Source organism: Bemisia tabaci, chromosome 1 (genome assembly GCF_918797505.1).
Source record: "Bemisia tabaci chromosome 1, PGI_BMITA_v3".
Taxonomy (NCBI): Eukaryota; Metazoa; Arthropoda; class Insecta; order Hemiptera; family Aleyrodidae; genus Bemisia; species Bemisia tabaci.
In genome coordinates, this window is record NC_092793.1 from 32,662,898 (window position 1) to 32,687,058 (window position 24,161).

The 24,161-nt window shown below is 38.8% G+C and overlaps 1 protein-coding gene across 1 annotated transcript in view; it reads left to right on the top strand.

Moving 5' to 3' along the window:
* The window catches only part of LOC109037149 (uncharacterized), a 549,607-nt gene that overhangs the window by 519,230 nt on the left and 6,216 nt on the right, over positions 1-24,161 (top strand). Inside the window, exons 5-6 of the mRNA XM_072299869.1 lie at positions 21,494-21,594; positions 22,992-23,568. Coding sequence (XP_072155970.1) covers positions 21,494-21,594; positions 22,992-23,568 — 678 coding nt within the window. The remainder of the gene's footprint in view (positions 1-21,493; positions 21,595-22,991; positions 23,569-24,161) is intronic.

Genomic DNA, 24,161 nt, shown 5'->3' on the forward strand with positions numbered 1-24,161 from the left:
CTTTTTTTACCAATTATTGGTAATTTTACCGAGACAGACTGGTAAGCTTACCTAAAAACTGGTATTTTTACTGTTTTTTTCAGGTGAGAATACCACTTTTATTAGTAATCAATTCCCGGTAACTTTGCCATTTTATCTCGGTAATTCTACCACAGTCGATAAAAAATATTGGCGTTTTTACCGGGGTCCAGTAAAATTACCGAGAAAGTCGATAATTTTACCGAGATTTCTCGGTAAAATTACCAATTCCATAAATGGTAATTTTACCAAGAAAAAACTGGGATCAAACAGAACCCTGAATTCTTGGTAATTTTACCCTTTTCTTAGTAAATACACCGAGATTTTTTTTTCAGTGCACGAGTCACGCATTTGCACTAAATACTCATCGTGAAACTTGGATGAAAGCAAGGGCGTCACTACCACGGTGGATGACGTCATAAACCGACTTTTTCAAAGCGCGATACCGTAGTTAATATGGAACGTAGAAAGTTGCTGTTTGGACAACTCATATTATTTTTTGCTGGTCTTCAAGAATCTAGCATCAAAAAACGATTCTGTGACCAGCGCAACTGCCCCATTCTCGGAATTACACTCCACATAGTGAGAGGCCGTTCATGAAATATTTAATTCTAAATTTCGGACTATTTAACCCCCTCTCCCTCTCGTAACGCTTTTGTAACGGAGGTCCCTGTCCTTCAATGCGTAAAAACCGAATGGCGTAACGCTCTCCTCGACCCCCCTCCCCCCAAGTGCGTTACGTATTTCATCAACGGTCCCAGGATAGAGGACACGATCTCAATGAGGAATTAAAATTTTAGTTCATTGAATGATAAATACCCAGAGAAAAAGGTTCGCATGTTTCTACATTTCCAGTGAAATTATTGCAAAAAATGTCTCATTTTTAGTTCTCCCCCCCCCCACATCAGCTTTCTGCCCCAACAGCAAAGCTGAACTTCCTTCCCTCCAAGTGGCTTGCGTAATGTTCGTCCATAATAGCGTCATCATAGAGTTTTTATATGTTAGCTCACAAATTTCCCGAACTTGCAGGAATGAATCATTACCGATCAAAATTATTAACTTCGAAGGAAATGTGTTGCCTTTGATTTCTTCCTTTTGAAATAAAGCCCATTACATCAAGTCCTCGGGAATTAAAAGTTGGGAAGCGGTTACTTTAAATCCGCTCCTTTCGATTCATTTATTTATTTTTTTTTTTTAAATTTTTGCGTGATCCAACTATGTTTGATTATCTTCAAACCATAAGTTTTGTTGTCGATTTTTTTTTAAAGGTATTCTAAATGTTGAGCAGAAAATAGTATGTGTTAAGCTAAAACATAAAGGTTTAGTTCAGCTATTAACATTGAACGAGAAAATATAATAATTTCAAAATTGACATGCTCTTTACTTTGAATTCCCGTGGGTTGGATAAAAAAAATAATAGTCTTAAAATGAAGAGGAATAAAACAATGCTAAAACTCTTCTTTCCAAGTAAGAAACCAGTCGGTCCTTTTGCGGATACAAAATCACCTATTTACCAGAGCTTCTGATGTTTAGTCGTGTCGGTTTAAACCTCCCTTGAGAAGTATGGTAAATTTTCAAACTCCTCTCTTTTATCCGAAATTTACCCTTGTTTATTTTGTTTATTGTTTTTGTCTTAATTGAAAAATTTACCAATGTATAAATCCTCAAAAATTCTACGCTTTTTTATTTTATATAAGTGATAAGTTACTTGATTTGTATTTGTTGTTCTTTGCCACCATCTTTCACAAATCAAAGAAAATTTGCCGTGGCAAAGATTTCTCTTTCCATTTCCGGATTGATATCCACTTTGTTAAATGTATCTTGATCTGCTGATTTTTTCAGTTCTCTCATGCTGAAATCAGGCTGCAAAATTGATCCTAAATCTAGTGTCTTCGGTTAAGGGCGATATTTTTCCCTGTACTGAAAATGATATTCAGTCAACTTGGACTCTTTTCTTAAAGTCAAATCTGACTACATTTTTATTCATTCAACCTCCATGGACTCTTTACGATCATTGACTCTAAAGAGACTTTGAGTTGCTCTCTGTAACGAGTCAATTGGCTCAACTTATGTTCAAATTGGGAACATAATTTATTACTTTATTTTACAGTGTTTACGGTGAAGAAAACTTAACTTACCCCCTGACACATACTCATTATAATGCAGTTAGGTTTTTCTCGGCTGGAAAATTTTCATAGAGAAAAGTCATTCTGTCCTTCGAAGACAGAAAAAAATCCTCATGAAGTTTCCATTTGTCGAAGTCTTTACGTACTCTCGTGTGTTTTAACTACTTGTAATGTAAATTTTATGAAGAAAATGTTCAATAAAATATCATTTTTTTACTCTTTTGTCACAAATATGTCAATGAAACCGGACTTCTTTGCCAGTGGCGTGTCGCGCTGTGTAATAGGTCCATTGATCTTCTGCTTGAACCTATGGAAAAGGATCGATTATCAGGGTATACCTTAATAATCGAATATTTATCATAGCTTCAAATGGGAAAAAATAGCCAACAATTTACGTCTCGCCGCTATTTTTATACCAACAATTGCCTACACGGAACTCATACATCACTCTTCAATTCATATTTCCATGTTCTTTTCACATCGAATCAACTTCCAAAGCTCATGGAGTATTCTTATTTTGACGTCGTGTTTAATTATTTCTTGTGCTGAGAGTGTGTATTAAGAGCGCATCATCCTTATTCTACGGCTCTCATTAATGCACCCTACCTTAAATTATCTTAATTACTTACAAATTGAGTCCATGGTTGTTAATACTCCTTTCTTTGACTTCCAGTATTAGAATATTTAACAATGGAGTTCCCTTAAGTTCTCTCTTTCGCGTAAATCAGGTAAACACAATTTTCCAACCCCTTTTTCAGAAATGTTCTGTTTCACTTTTCGATTTTACCGCCGCAAATAATAGCTGAACCTTCGCTAAACTTGCCAATTTAGCAATTAATCATTGAAATGTTGAAAATTGAAACATTCCAACCAAGGCGAAACTTGATGAATCTGAAATAACCTTAAGTTAAAAGAACTGTTTTTGTTGTGCTGCCCTTTTCACAGATTTTGTTTTCAGAATGTGTGTGTAGAACTTTTGAAGTTTAAGCATCTCCAGCTTCTCTATGAATACTTTTTATCAGTTAATGCCAATTTTGTGGAATATTTGTCACTTTGAATTTCCCCTGCAATACAATGTAATTGCACCGCAAATTTTGAATATAATTTTGTGTCTAGGGCTCACTTAGTCGTTTCTTTAATTTATTTTTTTTAAGTGTAAGTATAATGTAAGTTTTTATCGTGTGTATCATGTATTCCTTTTTGGATGAATCAAAATAAATGCCTTGAAATACAATGGAGAAATCTTGATTCTTTTGAAGAAACACCCCATTTTTTACGATGCGTAGAATCTTACATGTTTAAGTCACTGCGGTTTTTTTTTTTTTTTTTTAAATGTATTTCTCATCTAATTTTCTTCAAGATTTAATTCAATGAGTGACAGGCCTCGCTTGTAACATTTGACGTGCTTGTTAGCAAAGTTTTAAACACTTTAATTTTTCAAAGCACTGAAAAAAATAATATGCCGTTTTAGCACCTAGGATGTCAAAAATGTGTCTAGTGGTCCCAAGATGCTGCCTTTACAGCCCCCGCAGTTAATTTTACATCCTGGGAATGCAAATTCAACTGCGTGGGCAATCAAGGCAGCATATTAGGATCACCAGACACATTTTTTACACCCTAGATGCTAAGACAGCATATTATTTTTTTCAGTGAGGGTAGTTGTTAAAGCTCTTAAAAAAGTTACTTTTGTCCAAAAGTGTCGAGGAATCGTCGAGAGTATCTTGTGACAAACGCTCCTAAAAACGATTTACTTCCTCATAAATGGCTGAATTCCTGAGTAGAAGGGATTACGAGCCTTGTTTCAGACTTGATGTATATTTTTGAAAGAGTGTACGAGTCTCAGAACGTTCTCACGAGGATCTGTCAGACTTTTGTCCACCACTTTTGTAACAACCTAACAATGGCGAAGCTTTCAAACCATGGATCTCGATTGCGGTGATTTGGAACATTTGCTCTCATTTAATTACACTGGAGAATTATTGGTTTGAAATTTTCAGAAAATTTTAAAATTTTAAGTAACGTCGATCCAATTTTTACTCCAAAACGATGATAGGTTTGTTTTCTTTTTTTCTTTCTTTCAATACCGCGCTTTAAAATAAAATTATTTTACTAAGTACTACTACTACTACTTTCTTTCTTTCTTCCTTATTTTTTTTTTATTTATTAATTTTTTTTTTTTTTTTTGAAAAATAAAAATTAAACTGTGTTAGGATATTCGGAACAGGGCCGGATTCACCTACTTGCCGCCCATGGGCCGCCTATATTTTGCCGCCCCTTCTCATTCGTTTTGAAACTCGATAAAAACCATTGAATAAACGTGCCAGCGGAGGAGTGGTGCATAAGACGCATTTACTCGTGTTGAACACATTTTTTTGGGAAAGCCCTGTCAACACTACTAGCAAAAGTTCACGAAACTTTGCGCGAAAGTTAAGTTCCGTAAACCTATCTCTGTGTAGACAAGCCCTTCCATTCATGAGAAATGAACAAAAAAATTATGAAAGAACAAACATAAATGTGGTTCAATGATTTTAACTTCCGCCGCCGCGCCGCGCAGACCGCACCGTGTTGGACGCAATGCGTGAAGTATTCACGCAGTCTTGTAGGCGCTATGCGTTTCACGCTGACCGCACTGTGTTTGGCGCAATGCGTGAAGTATTTATGCAGTCTTGTAGGCGCTATCCGTTTCACGCTGACCGCAATGACCGCGCTGTGTTTGATGCAATGCGTGAGGTATTCGTGCAGTCTTGTAGGCGCTAATATGTGTTACATGCCGATCGCCGCGCCGAGGGTTTCTCCTCTTCATCTCAAGTCCTCGTTATCATTTCTCTCTAAGTCGCGCCGTTCTAGGCCAAATCGCGTGTTTGATTTCTCTCGTAACTCGACTTATTGAGGGTGCTGTCTCTTGTATCACTATGAGACGACAAAATTAGAAATTACTATATTCTCAGGAAATGAGAGATTTTGTCGCCTTTTCTCGTTTGTAATTTTGTTTTTATAAATCCGATTTTTTTTATACCTGCACTTTAAAAAATTGCAAATTTTTGCCGCCCCTTAGATTTGCCGCCATGGGCCGCGACCCACGTGGCCACCCCCTTTATCCGGCCCTGATTTGAAACGTCGCAAAGCGACCCCAGTAGCAGAGTTACATTTTAATTCTTTAAAAATAATGTAAAGAAATGATATTAGTCATATGGAGATTGTATTATATAGAAAGGATGCAAAATGATTAATAAACAGAAATGGAATATCCTTCTCAAAATTACCCATTTTTAATTATCTCGTTTTATAATGGAAGCACAGATCTCATGTTAAACAAATGAACGATAGTCAAGTGTTCCTGGTTTCCATCGTGAAAGCGCTGTCACGAAAATATATAAAAAAAAACGGATTTCCCGAATAAAATAATTAAATATACCATAGAAAATGGAAAAGTGTATTTATTATTCTTAGATCAGTCCGTGGCGTGGCGTGCTTTGCGATACATCGATTGATCTGAAGACGAATGTACGAAAAGACTGATCGAAAAGGATCGATAGACAAGGTGCTCGCAACGAACATCTTATTAATCGATTCTTTACCACAGCTTTATAGCTTCGAAAAATATCGATAATCAATCACTCACGCCTCTATACTGATATCAATTTCATCTCGCATTGCATAAAACAAACTAACTAATTATAGTTCAATTATATAATCTTTTTGTTAACCTTTTTAGAAATATGCACCCCAGGGGGCAACGGGGGTCATGATAAAAATTTGGAGAGAGGGAGGGAGGGGTTTTTTATACCCAAAAAAAGAGGCATAGGGGTTGTTCAATGTTATCGGCATTTCCAATTAACGGTGGTGGTACTCAAATAAACTGGGTTACTAACCCAAATGTTGCGGTACTAACCCAACTTAAGTTGCGCACCACGCTTGATCGGAAATGACCTTAACACACATCAAATTGGGGTAGCATCACAATTTTAGGGGATAACCCCATATTTTTCCCGCGCAACATCCTGTGCCTCAATCATCTTTTGGATGCATAATTTTAACCATTTTTTTTTCAATTTTGGTACATATCGACGGTGTAAGTCGGAAATCACATACCTCGTTTGCGGTGTCCGAAATTCCCCGCTTTTATTTTATTTTTTCGAAGGAGAACAAAATGGCATCATGTCTTGCAGTTTACGCAGAATTTTCTTCGCACAAAGAAGAAAAATCCCGGCAGTTTTAAAGAATTGCCGTCGAGTAGTTTTCCGTTTAAAAAATGAAGTATGACAGGAAGTCTGCGACGTCGCAAACCGAGTTATGTGAGTAGCCGATTTACACCGTCGATGTGCACTGCCGTGCTAAGGAAAAACGCCGTATGAACCTTCAGGAGTTACCAAATTTCACATGATAAAACACCAATTTCCTGGTACACTTATGAATGTTTTCCTTCTAATTTTTCAGATAATTTTGATCGCAATTTCACCTGAAGTCCTTGAAAATTTCAAGGAAAAATATTGATAATTTTCTTCAAAAATAAACATTTTATTGTAAGAAATTTGGCAACTCTCGAATGCTCATACGGCGTTCTTCCTTAGCGCGGCAGTACAGCTCGGCTGCTAGGGCGAGGTTCATGCTTTTGGCACTTGGACCATGGCTTTATATTTCACTGAATTAATCTATGAAATTCCGATTTAGATTTGGAATCCCTTTTTCTCCTCGAGGCCGAAGAGGGCTCCGGCGTGACGTCTGGGACGCTGAGCTGCGAGCTGTGTTCCATGAAGTTCAAGCGGAAGGACATACTAAAACGGCACGTGACCTTCGGGTGCCCGCTGGTCATGGACAAGCCCCACTTCCCGTGCCCTGTCTGCGATCACTCCTCCAAACGCAAGGACAACCTCCGCAAGCACATCGCCCAGAAACACCCCGAGTACGACCTCTGGAATGAGAGGGGCACAGAGAAGAGACCTATGAGCAAGAGGAAGCACCGTGAATAGACGGACCGGCGATCAGAGACAAGAGACCCTCCACTCGTATCTCGGCTATGGTGGAAGCTTTTACTTTCGGGTCTTCAACATTAAACTGTTGACTTACCTACATGGTTGATGTTTAACAACGTGCTGGCAGTTTCTTTTTGCAAGCCATTGCAAACAAGCCGAAGTTTGGAGAACTTGTTTGGCTCATGACGTCACCCAAAGCTCATCATCCACCAAGTGGGTAAGTCAACAGCCGAAATAAGAGTGAATTGTCCATAAGAAAGTGTTGAATCCCTGAGAGTAAAAGCTTCCACCTATCGCCAAGAGGCCAGTGGAGGGTATCTTGTCTCTGGTGGCGATTCTTGAAAGTGGGCAACACTGTATTTCCCTTCATCTAAATGTATGTGAGACAATCGATTGCAGCGTGAGGCAGTTTTTCTCGCCTAGAGTCCCTTTATACCGAGAGTAAAGACAATACGAATCCATTTCTGATCGGTTCCCTCATCTTAGGCCTCCATGGTGTCAGAAACGGGAATCAAGATTACACTTTCACCAATTGCAAAGATTCTAAACTAGTATATTATAAGTGGTGTATATTTTGTGGTAAAGTTGCTAATTCTCCCAGTTAAATAATGTAAATTTTTATTTTTGTCACAGTTTCGTGTGAGCGTTCTACTAAGCCGATTTCCATGATTTTTGCTGTTATCGACAGGCGATACTCGTAGTCCCTAGATAAGCCCTCTGTAATCAGAATTTGAAAATAGGACCCATGTTTTTTTTTATCTGAGAGTAGACCATAGAGCTTAGGAAGGGGGGCAAAATTTGAAATTCCCGCCAATGAAATGCGGGAAATGTTGAATTTCGGTCTGTCAGTAGGGTAAGTGAATCTAAGGTATGCTCCTCTGCTATGACTGTACAAAAGCGACGAATCGCTCCGTTCCGTTTCTTTTCAGTCTTGGCGTGAAGTTTGAATTAAATGCCGATTTTTTCATTCGATTCTTATTGACCCAATCGCTCCCGGCCATAGGAAGATTGGACTAGTTATGAGGGTCGGGCATAAAAAAACTTTTCATATTTTTTGGTCGTCCTTTTGTCGACGCGGGCCTAGGAGAACGCGAAGCGCCCTCCGGGGGTTGGGCCGCGTAGCCCCCTAAATTACTATAAATATCCAGATCATTCAGAGACAACAACATATTCATAAGACCCCGCTCAGAATGTGCTCTAGTTGAGTTAGCTTACCTCATCTAGAATGCATTGTTTTACGTTCATTTAAAAGGGGGATAAACAGTGTTGGCGAATTACAAGAACTGTCATTGAAATCAACACGATGATAAACAAACAAAGATCAAAAATCTGACTAGATTGATTTAACGAGCTGAAAGTTTTGTGATACTAATCGTAAGTTAATTTTTAAATGAGCATTTGGAAATGAATTCGTTTCAATGTTAGAACGAGCGAAAGTCTCTTGCAAAAATTCCTTATACTTAATTAAATTATGATAATTTTATTATGTTTCTCTTCCTTTTGAATTGTATGTCATCATTGTGATGTTACTCGTGCCTCTTTTTTATGTTAGATTGTAGTTTTTCCTTTATATTTTAATGTTAGTGCAATTCGATTCAAGTATTAATTTCTCAAATGTTTACTTTTTCCAAAGTATCAAAACTGTAAAAATAAAAAAATAAAATAAAATAAAAATCACACAGAATTGTCATCTTATGACAAAAAAACATTGGTTCTGTCGCTGAAAAAAACACTAATTCTCTAGAAAATACACTTTTAAAAACACTATGAAAAATATTGATGTCTTGGTTTCCTAGGAGGTTTTACACTCCTTAGGTTTTTTAACCTTTTTCAAGTTCACATCGTCCTGCAATTTTTGGAATGACAAATATACTGAACCTTATCTATAAAGATACAAGTCGGAGTCGGAGATCAGCCGTCATTTTACAGCGGTCTGGCTATTTTTGGGTCACCCTGTATGTTATAGGTCGGCTCTTTTTCCCTTTTAATTTTTGGTGGTAATATATGTAGTTTGACTTTGTTTCCGTTAAAAACGAAATTGCCAAGTTAAACCTTAATTTCGTTGCGCTCAAATAATAGAAAGATGTCAGCAGTTATGTTTTAAAGTCATAGCGGATTTGCGCATTAAGATAATTGTCGTTACTGGAATGAAAGGAGTAAAGAAGACCGTAACTTACTTAACTTTTCAACGGAATGCAAATAATTTTAAAGAAAATAATCTGGGGAAACTAACCATTTTTTTGCTCTATTGCAGATTGCAGCCTTTGCGTAGCTGAAACACAATTTTTTGTCTGCCATTCTTGAGAGCAACTTCGATCCGATCCTTAAGTAGGTTTAATGTAATTTTTGAATGGAAAGGGCATGTTGTAGCCAATGTCACTTGATTTTTTTGAGCTAGGTATAGAATGTCATGGGAAACCGATGGGTAACAAATTCTTATTCTTTCGGTCAATAATGTGATAGTTTCGTCTCATAATTTTCTAATGCTCTAATGTCTCTTATATGTTTATTTTTGTGAATACAAACCTGTTTTTCACTCTTGATTACATCGTTATTCATGCATATTTGATCGTGACTACTCCTGATTTTTTCCCTCAAGTTATCCCCATCTCGAAACAATCAGTAACGATGCTTCCAGTGGCGTGGCGTGTTTTGCGATGTGTCGATTGATTTGCCATTCAATCTGATGGGAAAGGATCCATAAACAGGGTGTTTGCAACGAACACCTTAATAATCGATACTTTACCATAGCTTTAACTGGGAAAATATCGATAACCGATCATTCACACCTCGCCACTGGATGATTCACTGTGACCTGAGACTCTTACAGCTAATTCTATACACTGGAAAGAAAAAACACATTGGATCTAGAGTCCAGACTCTTAAAAACATCGACAAGAAAAAATACTCTTGATTCAGTCAGATATAAGCTTAAATCAAGAACCAAGCCTTTTAATTTAAGCGGATTTCCTTTTGATTTAAGCTTAAATCTGCTTGAATCAAGAGTCCTTTTTCTTGTCAATGTTTTCAAGAGTCTGGACTCTAGATCCAATGTGTTTTTTTTCCAGTGTACGATTCTGTTGCAGAAGTTTTACCTAGTTCAGATCGCGACCCTTTTTCTAGTTCGTAGACCAAAGGCCTTTCAAATGTGAGCTGTGCTCCAAGTCATTCAAGTTGAGACCAAACTCAATTCAGCACGAAAAATTTGAGTGTGAAAATGTAATTGGAAAACCGGAGTTTTCGTGTCCTTACTGCCCATACGTTTCAAAGCGAAGATATAATCTGAAGACGCATGTATAGGAATCGTTCATGTATGCGTCAATGAATAAACTTTTTTTCTATTTACAACCATCGCCACTGCACTTTTTTGTAGTTCCCTTTCTTTGTATTTTTTTTTTTTTTTTTTTTTTTTTTTTTTTTTTTTTTTTTTTTTTTTTATTTTTATTTTTCGACGCGCCTCAAATATATTGAAAAATGTACCCATCATAAAATGACACGAAAATGACATCAACTGATAACCTAATTGGAAACGAAAATGATGTTCACGAGCACGGCCTGATTAAGGGGGTGGCCACATGGGCCGCGGCCCATGGCGGCAAAATGTACGGGGCGGCAAATTTTGCAATCTTATAAATGCGGATATCAAAAAAAGAGAGAGAAAAATCGGATTCAGAAAATAAATTGCAAACCAGCAAAGGCGACAAAATCTCTCTTTTCCTGAGAGTGAAAGTATAGTAATTTCTAATTTCGTCGTCTTTCGGTGATACAAGAGACAACACCTTTAATTAGTCGCGTTAAGAGAGAAAACAAACACACAGTTTGATCTGGAACGGAGCGGCGCGCGCTACGGCGCGGCGCGGCGGTCGGTATGAAGCGCATAGCGCCTACAAGACTGCATGAATACTTCACGCATTGCGTCAAACACTGTGCATGCGGTCAGCAGCAGTCGGCTTGAAACGCATAGCGCCTACAAGACTGTACGGACAGGAAAGCACATGTCTACATAGGGAAATCAGTAGCATGTATGTTGTTTCTGAAATGGACCAGAAATAATGGTCCTTTTTTGCAAAATGTAATCTATATTATAGAGTAAGATTTACTCCAGTTCACTCCAATTTGTTTTCTTCCAAAAGGAATGTTTCAATGGTTGCTTTGCTGTCCTTCATCGCACGGATTGCTTAGCCTGTTCTTGGAATCTTTAGATTTTGTTTTTCTCGAATTTTCTGTCGAAGATTGGCGACCTCTTTTCATGTCTCAGTAATACGAATGTGCTGGCTTGCTATATGTAAAAAAAATGTATTCCCGCTCTCTATGCGAGCCGGTGAAGTTCCGTTCTCGGCGAAATTGTATTTCTGTAACGTAACTAACTTATTCCTTTTTCTTGTTTTAGGTCGTCGCAAAAGAAGGCATAGACGTTCAAAATCAAAATCAAAATCACCGATCTCAATTACAGAATCACCAGAAAATCGTGTTCTTCCTCATGTAAGTTTAACACAGCACATGGCACATTCTAATAGGTTCGAAGTTCCTTCTTTCAAAAGCAAGATAAGACGAGGCAATAAAATATCCTCGTTGCGCTGATGACATTTTAAAGTCGAGGCGTAATGATATCCTTATTTGACTAAGTTACATGTATCGTCAAATTTTGAAGCACAATGGAAGTGCAATTAGTATCAAATTAATAAGTGTTGGCAGTATCCATGTTGCTTAGCAGGCCGTTGAAACGTATCTCTAGGCTTGTCCACATTTAGTTCACATGGCTGAACTACTAAAGTTCAGCCGTGTGAACGAAAGTTCATAAAGATGCATGAAGAAAATAAAAAATGTGTCTGTTCGTCTTGTCCGAATTTACTTCCGTAAAATTGGGGTTATTTATGCAAAAAAACAAAGTCTGGTATATGCTTTAATAATAGTATAACAACCGTTAGTTATAATTGTAAACATAATTAATTTTGTAGAATCATTTGAAGTCATAGGTTGGTTGCCTTTTTGAACTCTAAGAGCCCTAAGACCACCTTATCAAACCGACCTCAAAAATTACCCACAGGTGTACTCCATACTCTCTCTTTATTCTTCGAAATGATCATTGAAATTCGTAAACAAAGCAATAAATAGAGAATACGACGGGAAAATGGAGCTATCGTATTCGTGGAATCGGGTGGTTGCAATGGACTACGGAGATAAGTTAGAGACCTACAAACGGTTCTCTTCGAGAGACCCCATAGTTAGTCCGTAATTCTCCCTCTTAGTCTATATGAACCCCCGTTTCATAGAATCAAATGAATCTATTTTCTCTTTGTTTTCTTCGTTTATAGGTTTTTCCATCCATTTTAATATCATCCTGCATGAACTATACTGCCATGCTAAGGAAGAACGCCGTATGAACATTCGGAAGTTGCCAAATTTCCCAGGATAAAACATGTATTTTAGAGATAAGTTATGGATATATTCCCTCGGAATTTGCAGATGTTAAAGGTAAAATTGCCACCAAAATCGTCCGAAAATTTTTGAGAAAAAATATTCCTAATTTTCCCTGCAAATTCCTATCATACTGGAGGAAATATGGCGACGTCCGGAGGTTCATACGGCGTTCTTCCTTAGCACGGCAGTATAACCGTATCTAGTGTTCTATACCTGGGATTTGAAATAGCGCATGTTTGTATTGCAGGGTAGCAGAAGTCGATCTCAGAGCCGACCGTACATCCACCTGGAGGTCTCGCCTTCGGACGCGCTGGAGATGCAGGCGGACGAGTTCTTGGAGGCGACAGGGTCGCACAGCGGCGACGTCTACGACGAGGGCTACCCCGACGAAGGGACGGCCTCCTACGATCCCTTCGCGGACGTGTTCATGCAGAGCGAGGACTACCCGGGCGGCGGCCCCTCGCCGGCCGAGATCGACGAGGCCCTGGCCCGCTCCCGAAAGTGCTTCAACCTCCTGATCAAGGACGGGCGGTCCCTGAAGGAGGCGCTGCAGACCTACGACAAGGGGAAGCTCATCCTCCAGGTGTACCAGCAGCAGGGCTACCTGGACAAGGCCAACGCCATCCTCCTCTGCGACCTGATCATGCAGCACGAGTTCCAGGGCGACCCGCACACCCGCCTCGGGGGCCACGCCTTCCTCGCCCTCGCCAAGAGCATCATCGAGCTCTTCCCCAACGAGAGGATCGAGAGCTACTACGTGCCTTACAGATACATCGACGGTCAGAGGAAGGAGCGAGCTCGCGGCCGGCTTCTCGACAAGTACGAGCATCGGCTCAAGGCCTTCAGAGCCGCCGGCCTCATCAAGAGTAGACATCGCAGAATCCTACCCAAATCCAATTCCCATCAAGATAAATCCTAAGTCATTTTTATTCTCATCCAAAGTTGTCTATCGATGCACTGAAAAAAAAATCTCGGTGTATTTACTACGAAAAGGGTAAAATTACCAAGAATTCAGGGTTCTATTTGATCCCAGTTTTTTCTTGGTAAAATTACCATTTATGGAATTGGTAATTTTACCGAGAAATCTCGGTAAAATTATTGAACTTTCTCGGTAATTTTACTGGACCTTGGTAAAAACGCCAATATTTTTTATCGACTGTGGTAGAATTACCGAGATAAAATGGCAAAGTTACCGGGAATTGATTACCAATTAAAGTGGTATTCTTATACCGGTTTTTAGGTAAGCCTACCAGTCTGTCTTGGTAAAATTACCAATAATTGGTAAAAAAAAGTGAGATGGTAAAGTTACCAACGGACCTTCGAAAAAATGCCGAGAATTTTTTTTTCAGTGTGACCAGTCGCGATTCTTGAAAGATGGCAGCACTGTTTCTCCTCCATTCAAATGGAAGTAAAAATATCGATTGGATGTATTTCTGCCAAACGGAACTATGTGCATTACGAAGTGAGCCCTGAGACCCATAAGAATATGGGGATATCAGGGCTCACGTCGTAATGCACATAGTTCCGTTTGGCAGAATTACGTCCAATTCTTGGTGTGGCAGCTTGCCTCCCCTAAAATCAATATTTTTGATGGGTTTAAATGGAAGGAGGGGCAGTGTTGCCAACTTACAAAATCGCCACTGCCTCTGACAGGAACTGTGAAAAGAGGCCGTATATTCCGGTAGCAAATCGTTTAGTAGAGGCAAATCCATGAGCTCTCAACGGGGAATGCTCTCTAGGAGTCGGGGGAACACACTACTCGCGGTTTCAGTTTCATTTTCTCACAAGATAGAGCTCCTATTCTGTGTGCAGGTCAGAATTCCCAACCTAACTTTTACCCCAAGAATGCTACAACTGCGTCAAAATAACTAGATTTTCTTCCTCTATGCAGTGGTGCCAAAAAGGCAATTTTAATTTTTTTTTTAAATCAAGGCCCCTTTTCACAGATCCTGTTATATCTAAGCAGGTATATGCTACCTTTCTACCTAAGATACCCCCCTTATTTTCCTCACCAAACTAGAAATGAATTGTGTTTTTCGAAAAGGACGAAAGTTCGAAAACTCTGCGGGCTGATAATTTGAAACAAAAGACGAAGCGATGGACATAAAAGGCAAAGAGAAAATGGAGCGATCTTATTGGTTGCAACAGGCGGTTGTTATCAACTGCGGGGGAAAATGATCGACTAATTATTATAGAGTCCCTCGAGGGTTGCAGATAGTTAGTCTATTACTTACGTACCTCCTTGGTACATAGCAAGTGTAACCACTCGTTTAAACGAATCGGATAGCTCCATTATCCTTTTGTCTTCTTTCTCTCGCTTTATGTATCAATTTTATTAATCCAGCCCGCAGGCTTCGTGTCGTCAAGAACGTCTGTCCCCATGACTCCAAGGTTTTGGCTTTCGCCTTTTTCTTAGTGTCAAAATGTTCAGTTTATTATTTTAACCATTCTTCATTCAAAATAGGCAATTTGAAGCAAAAAATCTGTTCCAGTTACCCTCCTCCGCCCCCTTCCTTTCCTAAGAAATTAAACACAAAATTTTATCCGTAGGAAGTAGCATTTTGGTTGAAGATTGTATGTATGATTTGAATTTTTAATTTCCGAAGAAGTCATATTTTAAGAATTAAAGTCATTGGCATAGTTTAGACTGCATAAATTACATCAGTTTATGTCGGCATTTAAATAGAAAGTATTTTTTTTAGACCCCAAAGATTGTGCATACTAAGGATCTGATTCCATGAATCCCGATTCTTCGAATTTCGCCCCACGCAGGAGAAAAAGAATAAAAGTGGGTACTAGACTGCCGGTTTTTTTAGCCTCTAACTCCAAAACTCTTCCTCCATCAGGTATCATCGAAATTATCTCATCGTCAGTCACGACGCTCCAAAGTTATCGGTTTCATACTATTCTTCTAAGCCAAAAATATTTGCCGTTTTTAAGTGTAGATAGACGCACGGATATATATACAAGATATTTGTGGTATGGTTGCACCCTCGTTACAAATCTCTGCGCTATTTTTTGTCTTCGAATGCGTATTTCTCGAATTCCACTTACGAGGACAAGCACAAGAGACGTTCTGATTAGTATTTTTTTGCACGCATTGAGAGTCCTTTATTTTATCCCTCAACCGAGAATACACGTAAAATTATCATAAGAGCCAGATTTTAGGATTTGCATTATCGTAGACCGCCAGTTCCGTTGTTGAGAGTGGTATCTGGCAAAATATTATGGTTAGTTCCTTGGGGAGGGGGGGGGGGGCTTTTAACCACCATTTTCATTTTCAAAATGTTTTGTCGTATTTGAATTTTTAACAGGAGAATTTTAGTACCCAGTTAATTCAAAACTACTCCGAAGCCATTATTTTCCAAAATTCAATACGGCGCGTTTATGTTAACCCCCATTCAGGGGTTCCTATAACCTCTTTGATTGCCGCCGAAGTACCCCTCTTTGGATTTTCTGACGGACAGATAGATAATCCTTTTGTCGATTTACGACTTCCTTCATTCCCAAATGCAAATAATCTCACCAGCCTATTATTTTTTTGTGTTACCGAGCTGTCAACTGTCAAAATGTATTATCGTAAATAAATATTTATTAACGCTCACATATTTTTCTAAATATCTGGGATAAAAGCGGGGGAATTATTTATAACCTCTCATACTAATTACATTTAATATGTTGATTATTGTTATTGTGAATATGTCCGATTTTGTGAATCGTGATATGATTTTTCCATTTAACTAATTCTTCTGTGTAAATAATGATTATTTGTAAGATTATTATGTTTTGAAATTGTTGCATTAGTTTCATTTTTCCTAATAAAACCCAGTATTTTTTACCTGGATTCGATTCATCGGAATTATTTTTACTCTACTGAGTGAATTCCTTTCACATGGTTTCATTTCGCACTGAATTGAAATTAATTGTATTTAATCCCGTCAATCATGGTTGATACGAACCAAGCAACAGTGGCGTGTGCCTCTTTGACGAATCTTTGGAAATTTCGTCGAGGGATGCCTCGCCTTATGTTCCTTGTTTCTTATGAGTCGTCGCACTTCATCAAATAATTATTATCTACAGCGATCTCATTTACTCACTAATGTATGCTGGTTTGTACACTGTTGATTGAGATTTTTTGTGATGCAACTGTTCGGCCTCCGTGCATTGGCGGATCCAGCAAATTGGCAACGTTACTTTTTCTCCATTTAAACCTATAAAAATAAATGAAAGATATAACCTATAAAGATTTGTATTGATCGATGTATCGATCAGGTGCTCCGACAAGAATCGATTATTTGGCATAGGTTTAAGTGGAGGAAATCTGGTGTGGCCAAATTGCTGGATCCGCCTCTGCCTCCGTGGCCATGCTAGGCAGTAGCTTTTCACAATGAAGGCGTTTCGTATGCCTCTTCAGCGGAAGGTGGTACAAACGAACCGCCACGCCGCCATAGTGAACTACAGCAACTACTATTTGTGGTATGATTGTAGTCGTGGGGGACACAACACCGAATAGTTGGATGCATTTTACGAAGAAGTTGCATCTAAATCGGAAGATTCAAGTGAGAACCTACATGTATAAGGATCGGAGTTCAAACGCCGGTTCAGGGTTACTTTTCCACTCAAGAGCTACAATTGAACGTATTCCTGCCAAACAGAACTATGTGCATTATGACGTGAGCCCTGTTATGCATATATTCTTATGGGTCTCAAGGCTCATGTTTTAATGCACATAGTTCCGTTTGGCAGAAATGATTCCAATTTAGGAAGGATGAAGTGGTGAAAATACATATACATAATTTAGTCCAAGGCTGATAAAGGATTCTTCTCGAGGCTCTTGTATAGATAGAATGTTTTTATGTATTGATGCTCTCGAAGAGGATTACATGCAGGATTACATTTACAGTTGAAAGAAGTTTATCTGCGTGAGATTTAAAAACCCCCAACTACTCGTATCTCCTAATGAGACCTTTAGTGGTTTTTGCGGTCCTGGCCGACGCTTTCGCAATGGTCACCTCTTTTAATTTTGCATTCTACATATTGATGGCCAAAGTTGAAAAACGCGTAGTTCCATTGCAATTTTTCAAGAGATCCGATTCTAAGAAGGAAAATAGTATATATTTTTGAAATTTTGAAATTTTCGAAAGCGGGGAGTAAAACAATGAAACTATAGGTTCGTAATTTAACATACAAGCACTTTTCAAGCTCTTCTCAAGGCCGCTAACTTATTCCAATACCTTTAATAGCCGAAGAATTCAATGTGCGTGCTGAATTTTTTAAAAAAGCTTTTAAGGTTTTTAAGTTGTGTCTCGGTAGAAGTAAAATGTCGGCAAGAACAGCGTTGCCACTAAATAAGTACATGGAGACACGCCATTTTTTTTATCTCATTGTTACTAACAGGAATTACTTTATTTGTTGTAGACGACATTGATTTCATTCAGATTGAAGAGTCGTTTGGCGGAGTAGCCCTCCAAAATCTTCTGGATAAGAGCGACCGGCCTTTCGTCTGCACTTACTGCTCCAAAACTTTCAAGAGAAAATCACATTTGCAGCGACATGAAACTTACGAGTGTGTGAATGTTATCGACAAACCGGTGTTTCCGTGCACTCTGTGCACCTACTCAGCCAAGCGAGAAGAGCACCTCAAGAAGCATCTAGTTTTTAAGCATAAACTCTACGAATTAGTCATGTCTACCGGTTAACTTTCCCACGATAAAAATGAACTGGGGTTCAATCACGATCGGAGTCCGGAACGAACGGACCCTCATTGAATCCTGATTGCATTAGCGGATCCAGAAAATTTGCAACATTGTCTTTTCTCCATTTAAACCTATAGAAATGTATCGATCCTTGGAGGGGCCAGGTGTTCCAACAGAAATCGATTATTTAGCATAGGTTTAAATGAAGGATATCCGGTGTTGCCAAATTGCTGGATCCGCCTCTACCTAATTGGACTCCTTGACGAGGCTTCGATAGGGACGTCCGTTTTATGTAGAGATACCAAACAGTGTTGTAGCTATCCGCGGGTTGATTGTTGAAATTGATAGAGAAAGCTATACACAAAGACGACATAGGGAGGATGAAACGATTCTTTTGGTTGAAATGGTTGGTTCCTATAGACTAAGGGAGAAAATGATCGACTAACCATAGGGTCTCTCGTGGGTTGCCACTAGTTAGTCTATTACCTACCACCCTTGTCCATTGCAACTACCCGTTTCCACCAACAGGATCCCTCCATACCCCTTTTGTCTTCCTTGTCTATAACTTTGTCTATCACTTTCAACAATCAGCCTGCTGGTATGCGTCAGCTTCACCCTGACGTATGACCGTTTGTTCCGAAGTTTGACACCTACTTATTATTTGATGCAGAGACTTGCCCATTGGGGTGCACCAATTTCTTTTTTTCTAATACTAGATACACGCATCAAAAAACAACTCATTAACCCACACGCACCTCATCTGTTCAATATACGATGATCATTTTAGCCCCAGGAATGAGTGGATCTCACTTACTTCAGCGTACGTCATCATCGGACGGAGCTTGAATCAGAAGTATAAAACAGTGCATTTTCTTGTATGGCCATTGTATCTAAGAGAAAACTAAATCAAAATAATCTAGTGTACATTGTGATTTTTGTTTCCCAAAACTTGGGCTTTTTTAATATTTTTCTAACATAATTTTGAAATTTTTTTTCACCACCCCGGTTAGAGTTATAAGCAAAGACAAACCAATCCATACTGTCTTCATATGGATAAAAAAGAGGCTGAAAGCTTTCAGACTTGATGACCGACTCTGTTCCCAACTTAATACAGATATTACAGCATCGAACTGTTATTCCCCTTGTTCAGCTTTTTGATTCGAGGAAATTTTGACCTTTTTAATTTTGAATGGCTCCTCAGTTAATTTTTTTCTTCTGAAAGAGGGGGAATTCATCAGCGACTTAACTTAGTCCCATTTTATTCTGACTACTCGTGTACCTTATATACTTCTGCAGCCTTTTCCCAATGGGTTTTGCTCGTTGAGAAGATTCAACTTATTTTTCTACGCACACGTTACCGATTCATAACTTCTTTTTTTTAAATAAGTAAATAAATCAAGTTTGTAATACCTGAATGAAGTTTTTTGAAAATTAAATCTCAGTTCTATTTTTAAATGGTTTTGATTTTTCATTCTCAAATCTATACTTTTTTGCAAAAACAAAAGTTGAGCTATCAGCCGATTTTATAAGTATATGCAATGCTTGCGAAAGCATGGCCTCAGTCGCAATCATTGCGTATATTTGTAAAATCGGCAATAGCTCAACTTTTGTTTTCACATTATGAGTAGCCAAAAACCGTAAAATCTTTTTTGTAAATATACTCACAAAGTATCTCTCTCTCTCTCTGAAACTCTCTCTCTTTTCCGATATTGCATAATGCTGGAGACTGCCAAATGTCTGCCTTATGGTTTGTAAATCTTTATCGGTATATGAGATGCTTTGTTTACAATTTTTGATTTTATGATAACTTAAGTCCTTTCACGCTTCTCTAAATGAAAAAAAAAAAAAAAAAAAAATTACGCCACCAAAAAAAAAAAAAACATGAATTAAAGGATTTTTTTAAAAAACAAAACACGAAATTGAGCCCACAGTTTTTCTTTGATTTGATAGCAATTTTAATCTGATCATTGGAACCATTTTTTAACACTTTTTTTCAATATTGAAGATGGAATTTTTTTTATGACATCCAAACATGTCAATGAATAATAATCAACGTGTCCATAATTCAGGATTTTTGCAGATTATTCCCTCTTCATATATCACTACAAATTCAAATCCCGCGAAAGAAACTCCGTAAAATTTTCCGAAGTCTTCAAAAATGGTATATTTTTGATCGCTATTTTTCTGCTTTATTTCTGTATTCTGTTGCTTTCTCAATTAGGGTGAAGAAAAATCACTAAACTCTCTTTTTTTATCCAATGTAAATCTTCTTTTCTTAGTTAATGGACTAGCGGCTGTCCTTGGCTACGGGCGAATGTAACACTTAATCAGTCTCTCTCTGTCCTTTCCTTAAGGTGTGGTTTCATTAATGGTGATCTGCTCTCTAAATTCTAACAATAATTTCATTGAATTGCGTCTAAAATGATTTATTTATTTTTATTAAACTTAATTCGTTTTAGATTGTTTGTGTCCCTTTCAGATGTTTTGCAGGACCAAGAGTCGATTTTAAAGATATTAGTGAAGAAAACTTTGCCTTAATATAATGATGATTAACAGTTTCAAGTTGTTGAGCTACTTCACTGTAACGATTGTTAACTTTTCTCACTGAAGACTTTTTGCCTTAAGTTTCCGGTTCATGGTAGCAATAAAAAAAGAGAAAGAGAAAGGGAAAAAACCCTGGCATCGTATTTTACTAAAACATTTTAACAATTTACCAGTACATCATAAGTTGTTGTCAAACTGTCGATACTCTCGTTGAAATCTCAAGAATGGGACGCTAAGTTTTGGAACGTCATTTTTAGTTGTTTCTTTTAAAACTGATTAAACCTAAGTTATCAACGAAAATATTGATAGTTTGACAATGGTTTTAGATGCAAGAAAAAAAAATATTTGCGGGCATTTGTCCTCGAAAAAATTTTTCAATTTCTTGGCACGAAGCGTGGCATATTTCGCGATAAATCGATTGATCTGCAATTTAAACATTTGAAGAAGGGTCGATTTTCAGGATCACCTTAGTAATCGATGCTTTACCTTAACTTTAATTAATAAAATATCGATTCCCGATGATTCACACTCAGTCACTGCTCGGCAAAGTGCTTAAAAACATGTTTTGATTTTTTCCTTGCAACTATTTCTACAGATTAAAATTATGAGAGCATTTATATGCAAGGCCACTTTCCGCGTCCTAGATATACAATATAATAAACATTATAACAAAATCCACTCCAAATCAATAACTATTGTGTTCTTATATTCTCAGGAAAGGATGGGATCGCCTCCAGTGATAATACCTCAGACACTTTCACAGCATCTTTAAGGGGGCAACTAGGCCATTTCCTGAATGACGTCAGTAGATCGTCGGTAAGTTGTGGTGTCTCAAGAATGTTCATAATGAGAAGAAAGAAAAAGTAAATTTAATTTTCTTGTAGCGTATTGCATCCTTTTTTCATGGCAAAAAGACACGTCGTGAGGTATATCGACGGTAAAACTGCAAAAATGCGTATCTCGGTCAGGGGCGGATCCAGCGATTTGGCAACACAGGATTACCTCCATTTAAACCTATGTTAAATAATCGATTCTTCTCGGAGCACCTGGCCCCTTCAAGAATCGATACATTTCCATAGGTTTATATGGAGAAAATACAATGTTGCCATTTTGCTGAAACCGCCAGTGATCTCGGTTGCGGCGTTTCAAAATCTCTGCTACCATTTTGTTTTTAAAAATCAGACCGAACTAACATCATGGCTTGAAGTTTTCTCAGAATATCCTTTAAGAGCAAAATCACTGATATTTTCAAAAAATGACTTTCAGTAGTTTTCAATGTGGAAAGTAAAGTATGACAGGAAGTTTGTAACACCGCAAACCAAGAGACGCATTCCTGCAGTTTCACAATTGATATGCTCTTTGGTAATATCACTGTTATTCCCTTTTTTTAAGTAGTTCGTCTTCCTAATGCCTCACAGAATGCAGAAGACCGTAAAGTCATCAAAGGCGTACTTGTAAATCATTGCATTCGTCTTGAAAGACACATTTCGAAAAGTTATACTATTTGCTTTTCATTCAGATTCGTTGAAATTGTACTTTTCATAAAGCTATATTAGGGAAGCTAAGTCACATTTGAACCGCGTCAAGCAGAAGGATCCAAGCCACATCACCCACCGACGAATTAAACTCTTAGCAATGTCATTGTTTATATAAAAACGGTTTTGCAGATTTTTGGGCTAATTTCAGTGAATTCCCTGCAAAGCACAAAGAGAATTCCTTGAAATTTTCAAAAAAACCCGTACAAACGATCTCGTGTAAAAAATTAAATTGCTCAGTCACATTTGGCAGCATCTGATGTGGCTTGGCTCCTTTCTGCTAAACGCGGTTCTCTTAGAGCAGACTCATCGTATGTCTCAACATACGATGAGTCCGCTCTGAAAGGATTCGTCTCAACAAATCGTCGGTTGGCTGACAAAAGGGCGTAACTACACATTATGAGATGAGCCCGGAAAAACATTGAAATGTATGGAATACAGGGTTCATCGCAGAGTGTTGTTACGCCCTTATGTCAGGTAGGCGACGAAATGTCAATCTCTGATTACCTCCGAATCAGCACCACTCAACAGGATAACACATTTAGTCAGATGGCACCCTTGATGAGCGGTGACCTAAAAAATACTCGACTGTTGTCTCAACATACGATGAGCCCGCTCTAATCCTTTCACACAAGAGATGGATATGATTAATCACTACATTCCTTCGTCTTATTGCAGGATAACGCATTTGCCGGCGATGCCCCAGGGTTCGGGAACATGGCAGGACCCTCGGAGCAGGGGATGGAAGAGGTCAACTACTTGGACGTGACGAGCATGAGCGAGTCCTTCAACTCGATGACGTGGACCTCATGTCTGCAGGACCCGCTGAACCCCGAGACGGCGCAGAGCTACAGCGAGAAGCTCGGGAAGCACCTGGCCGCCGCCGACGACGGGCAGATCGTCCTCAAGTACTACTCGGACCACGGGACCCTCTCGGACCACTGCCGCAGCAAGCTCTGCGACATCATCATCCGAGAGGAATTCAAGAACAGCGACAGGTACAAGATCGACTCCAGAGTCTTCGGCATCGCCAGCAAGGCCATCTGCCTCCTCTTCCCCGGAGAGGTCCCCGAGATCTACTACATTCCCTACGAGAATTTGGGCTACAAGAGGAAAGTCAACGCCAAAGGGAAGTTGGTCGAGAAGTATAACAACCGTCGATCCTCGCTTCGAGCCGTCGGTTTGCTCCCGCCTGTCAAGAGACAGAAGGCGTCGTCGCAAGATGCCCCAGTCGCCCTCTCGGATGAGGCCCCAGGTATGTTGTAACAACTCAACGTATATCTCTACTCTCTTGAGGTTGATCTAACAAATTAACTTTGTACGAAGAACAACTTACTTTGGGGAAAGGCTGCAAAAGGGGAACAAATCAAAATGAAACCCCGGAACGTTTCGAAATAATTACAATTTCGTTATCAATTGGAAACAAAAAAATAAAATAAAAGTGAGTCGTCGATTCGCTGTCATTGCGAGACCGAGACTCGAGAATGAAGAACAACTTAATCAGCCAAAAACACATAATAAAATAACAAATTAATTTGAACAGCAAATAACAAATCCAATCCAACACATAGTGTTGCAGCTGGAGAAATATCCCCCAATAGGGATGCCATGCCGCCGTGAGTTTGGTTTAGTTGGTCGGTTCGCCCTCGGCCTCCGATCAACCCTTGCCAGCTCCTGATCAGAGCCTTTTTTAAATTAGAGCCGAAACCAACATATGATACTTTAAACACCTGGACGACCATCTGACCGAAACCCACCCCATGTTGGGGTGATAGTGCGAAACGGATGGAACTCGAAATCCCCGACTTTGGTCACCACAGCCGGAGGAACAAGATGCTTAAATTGTCA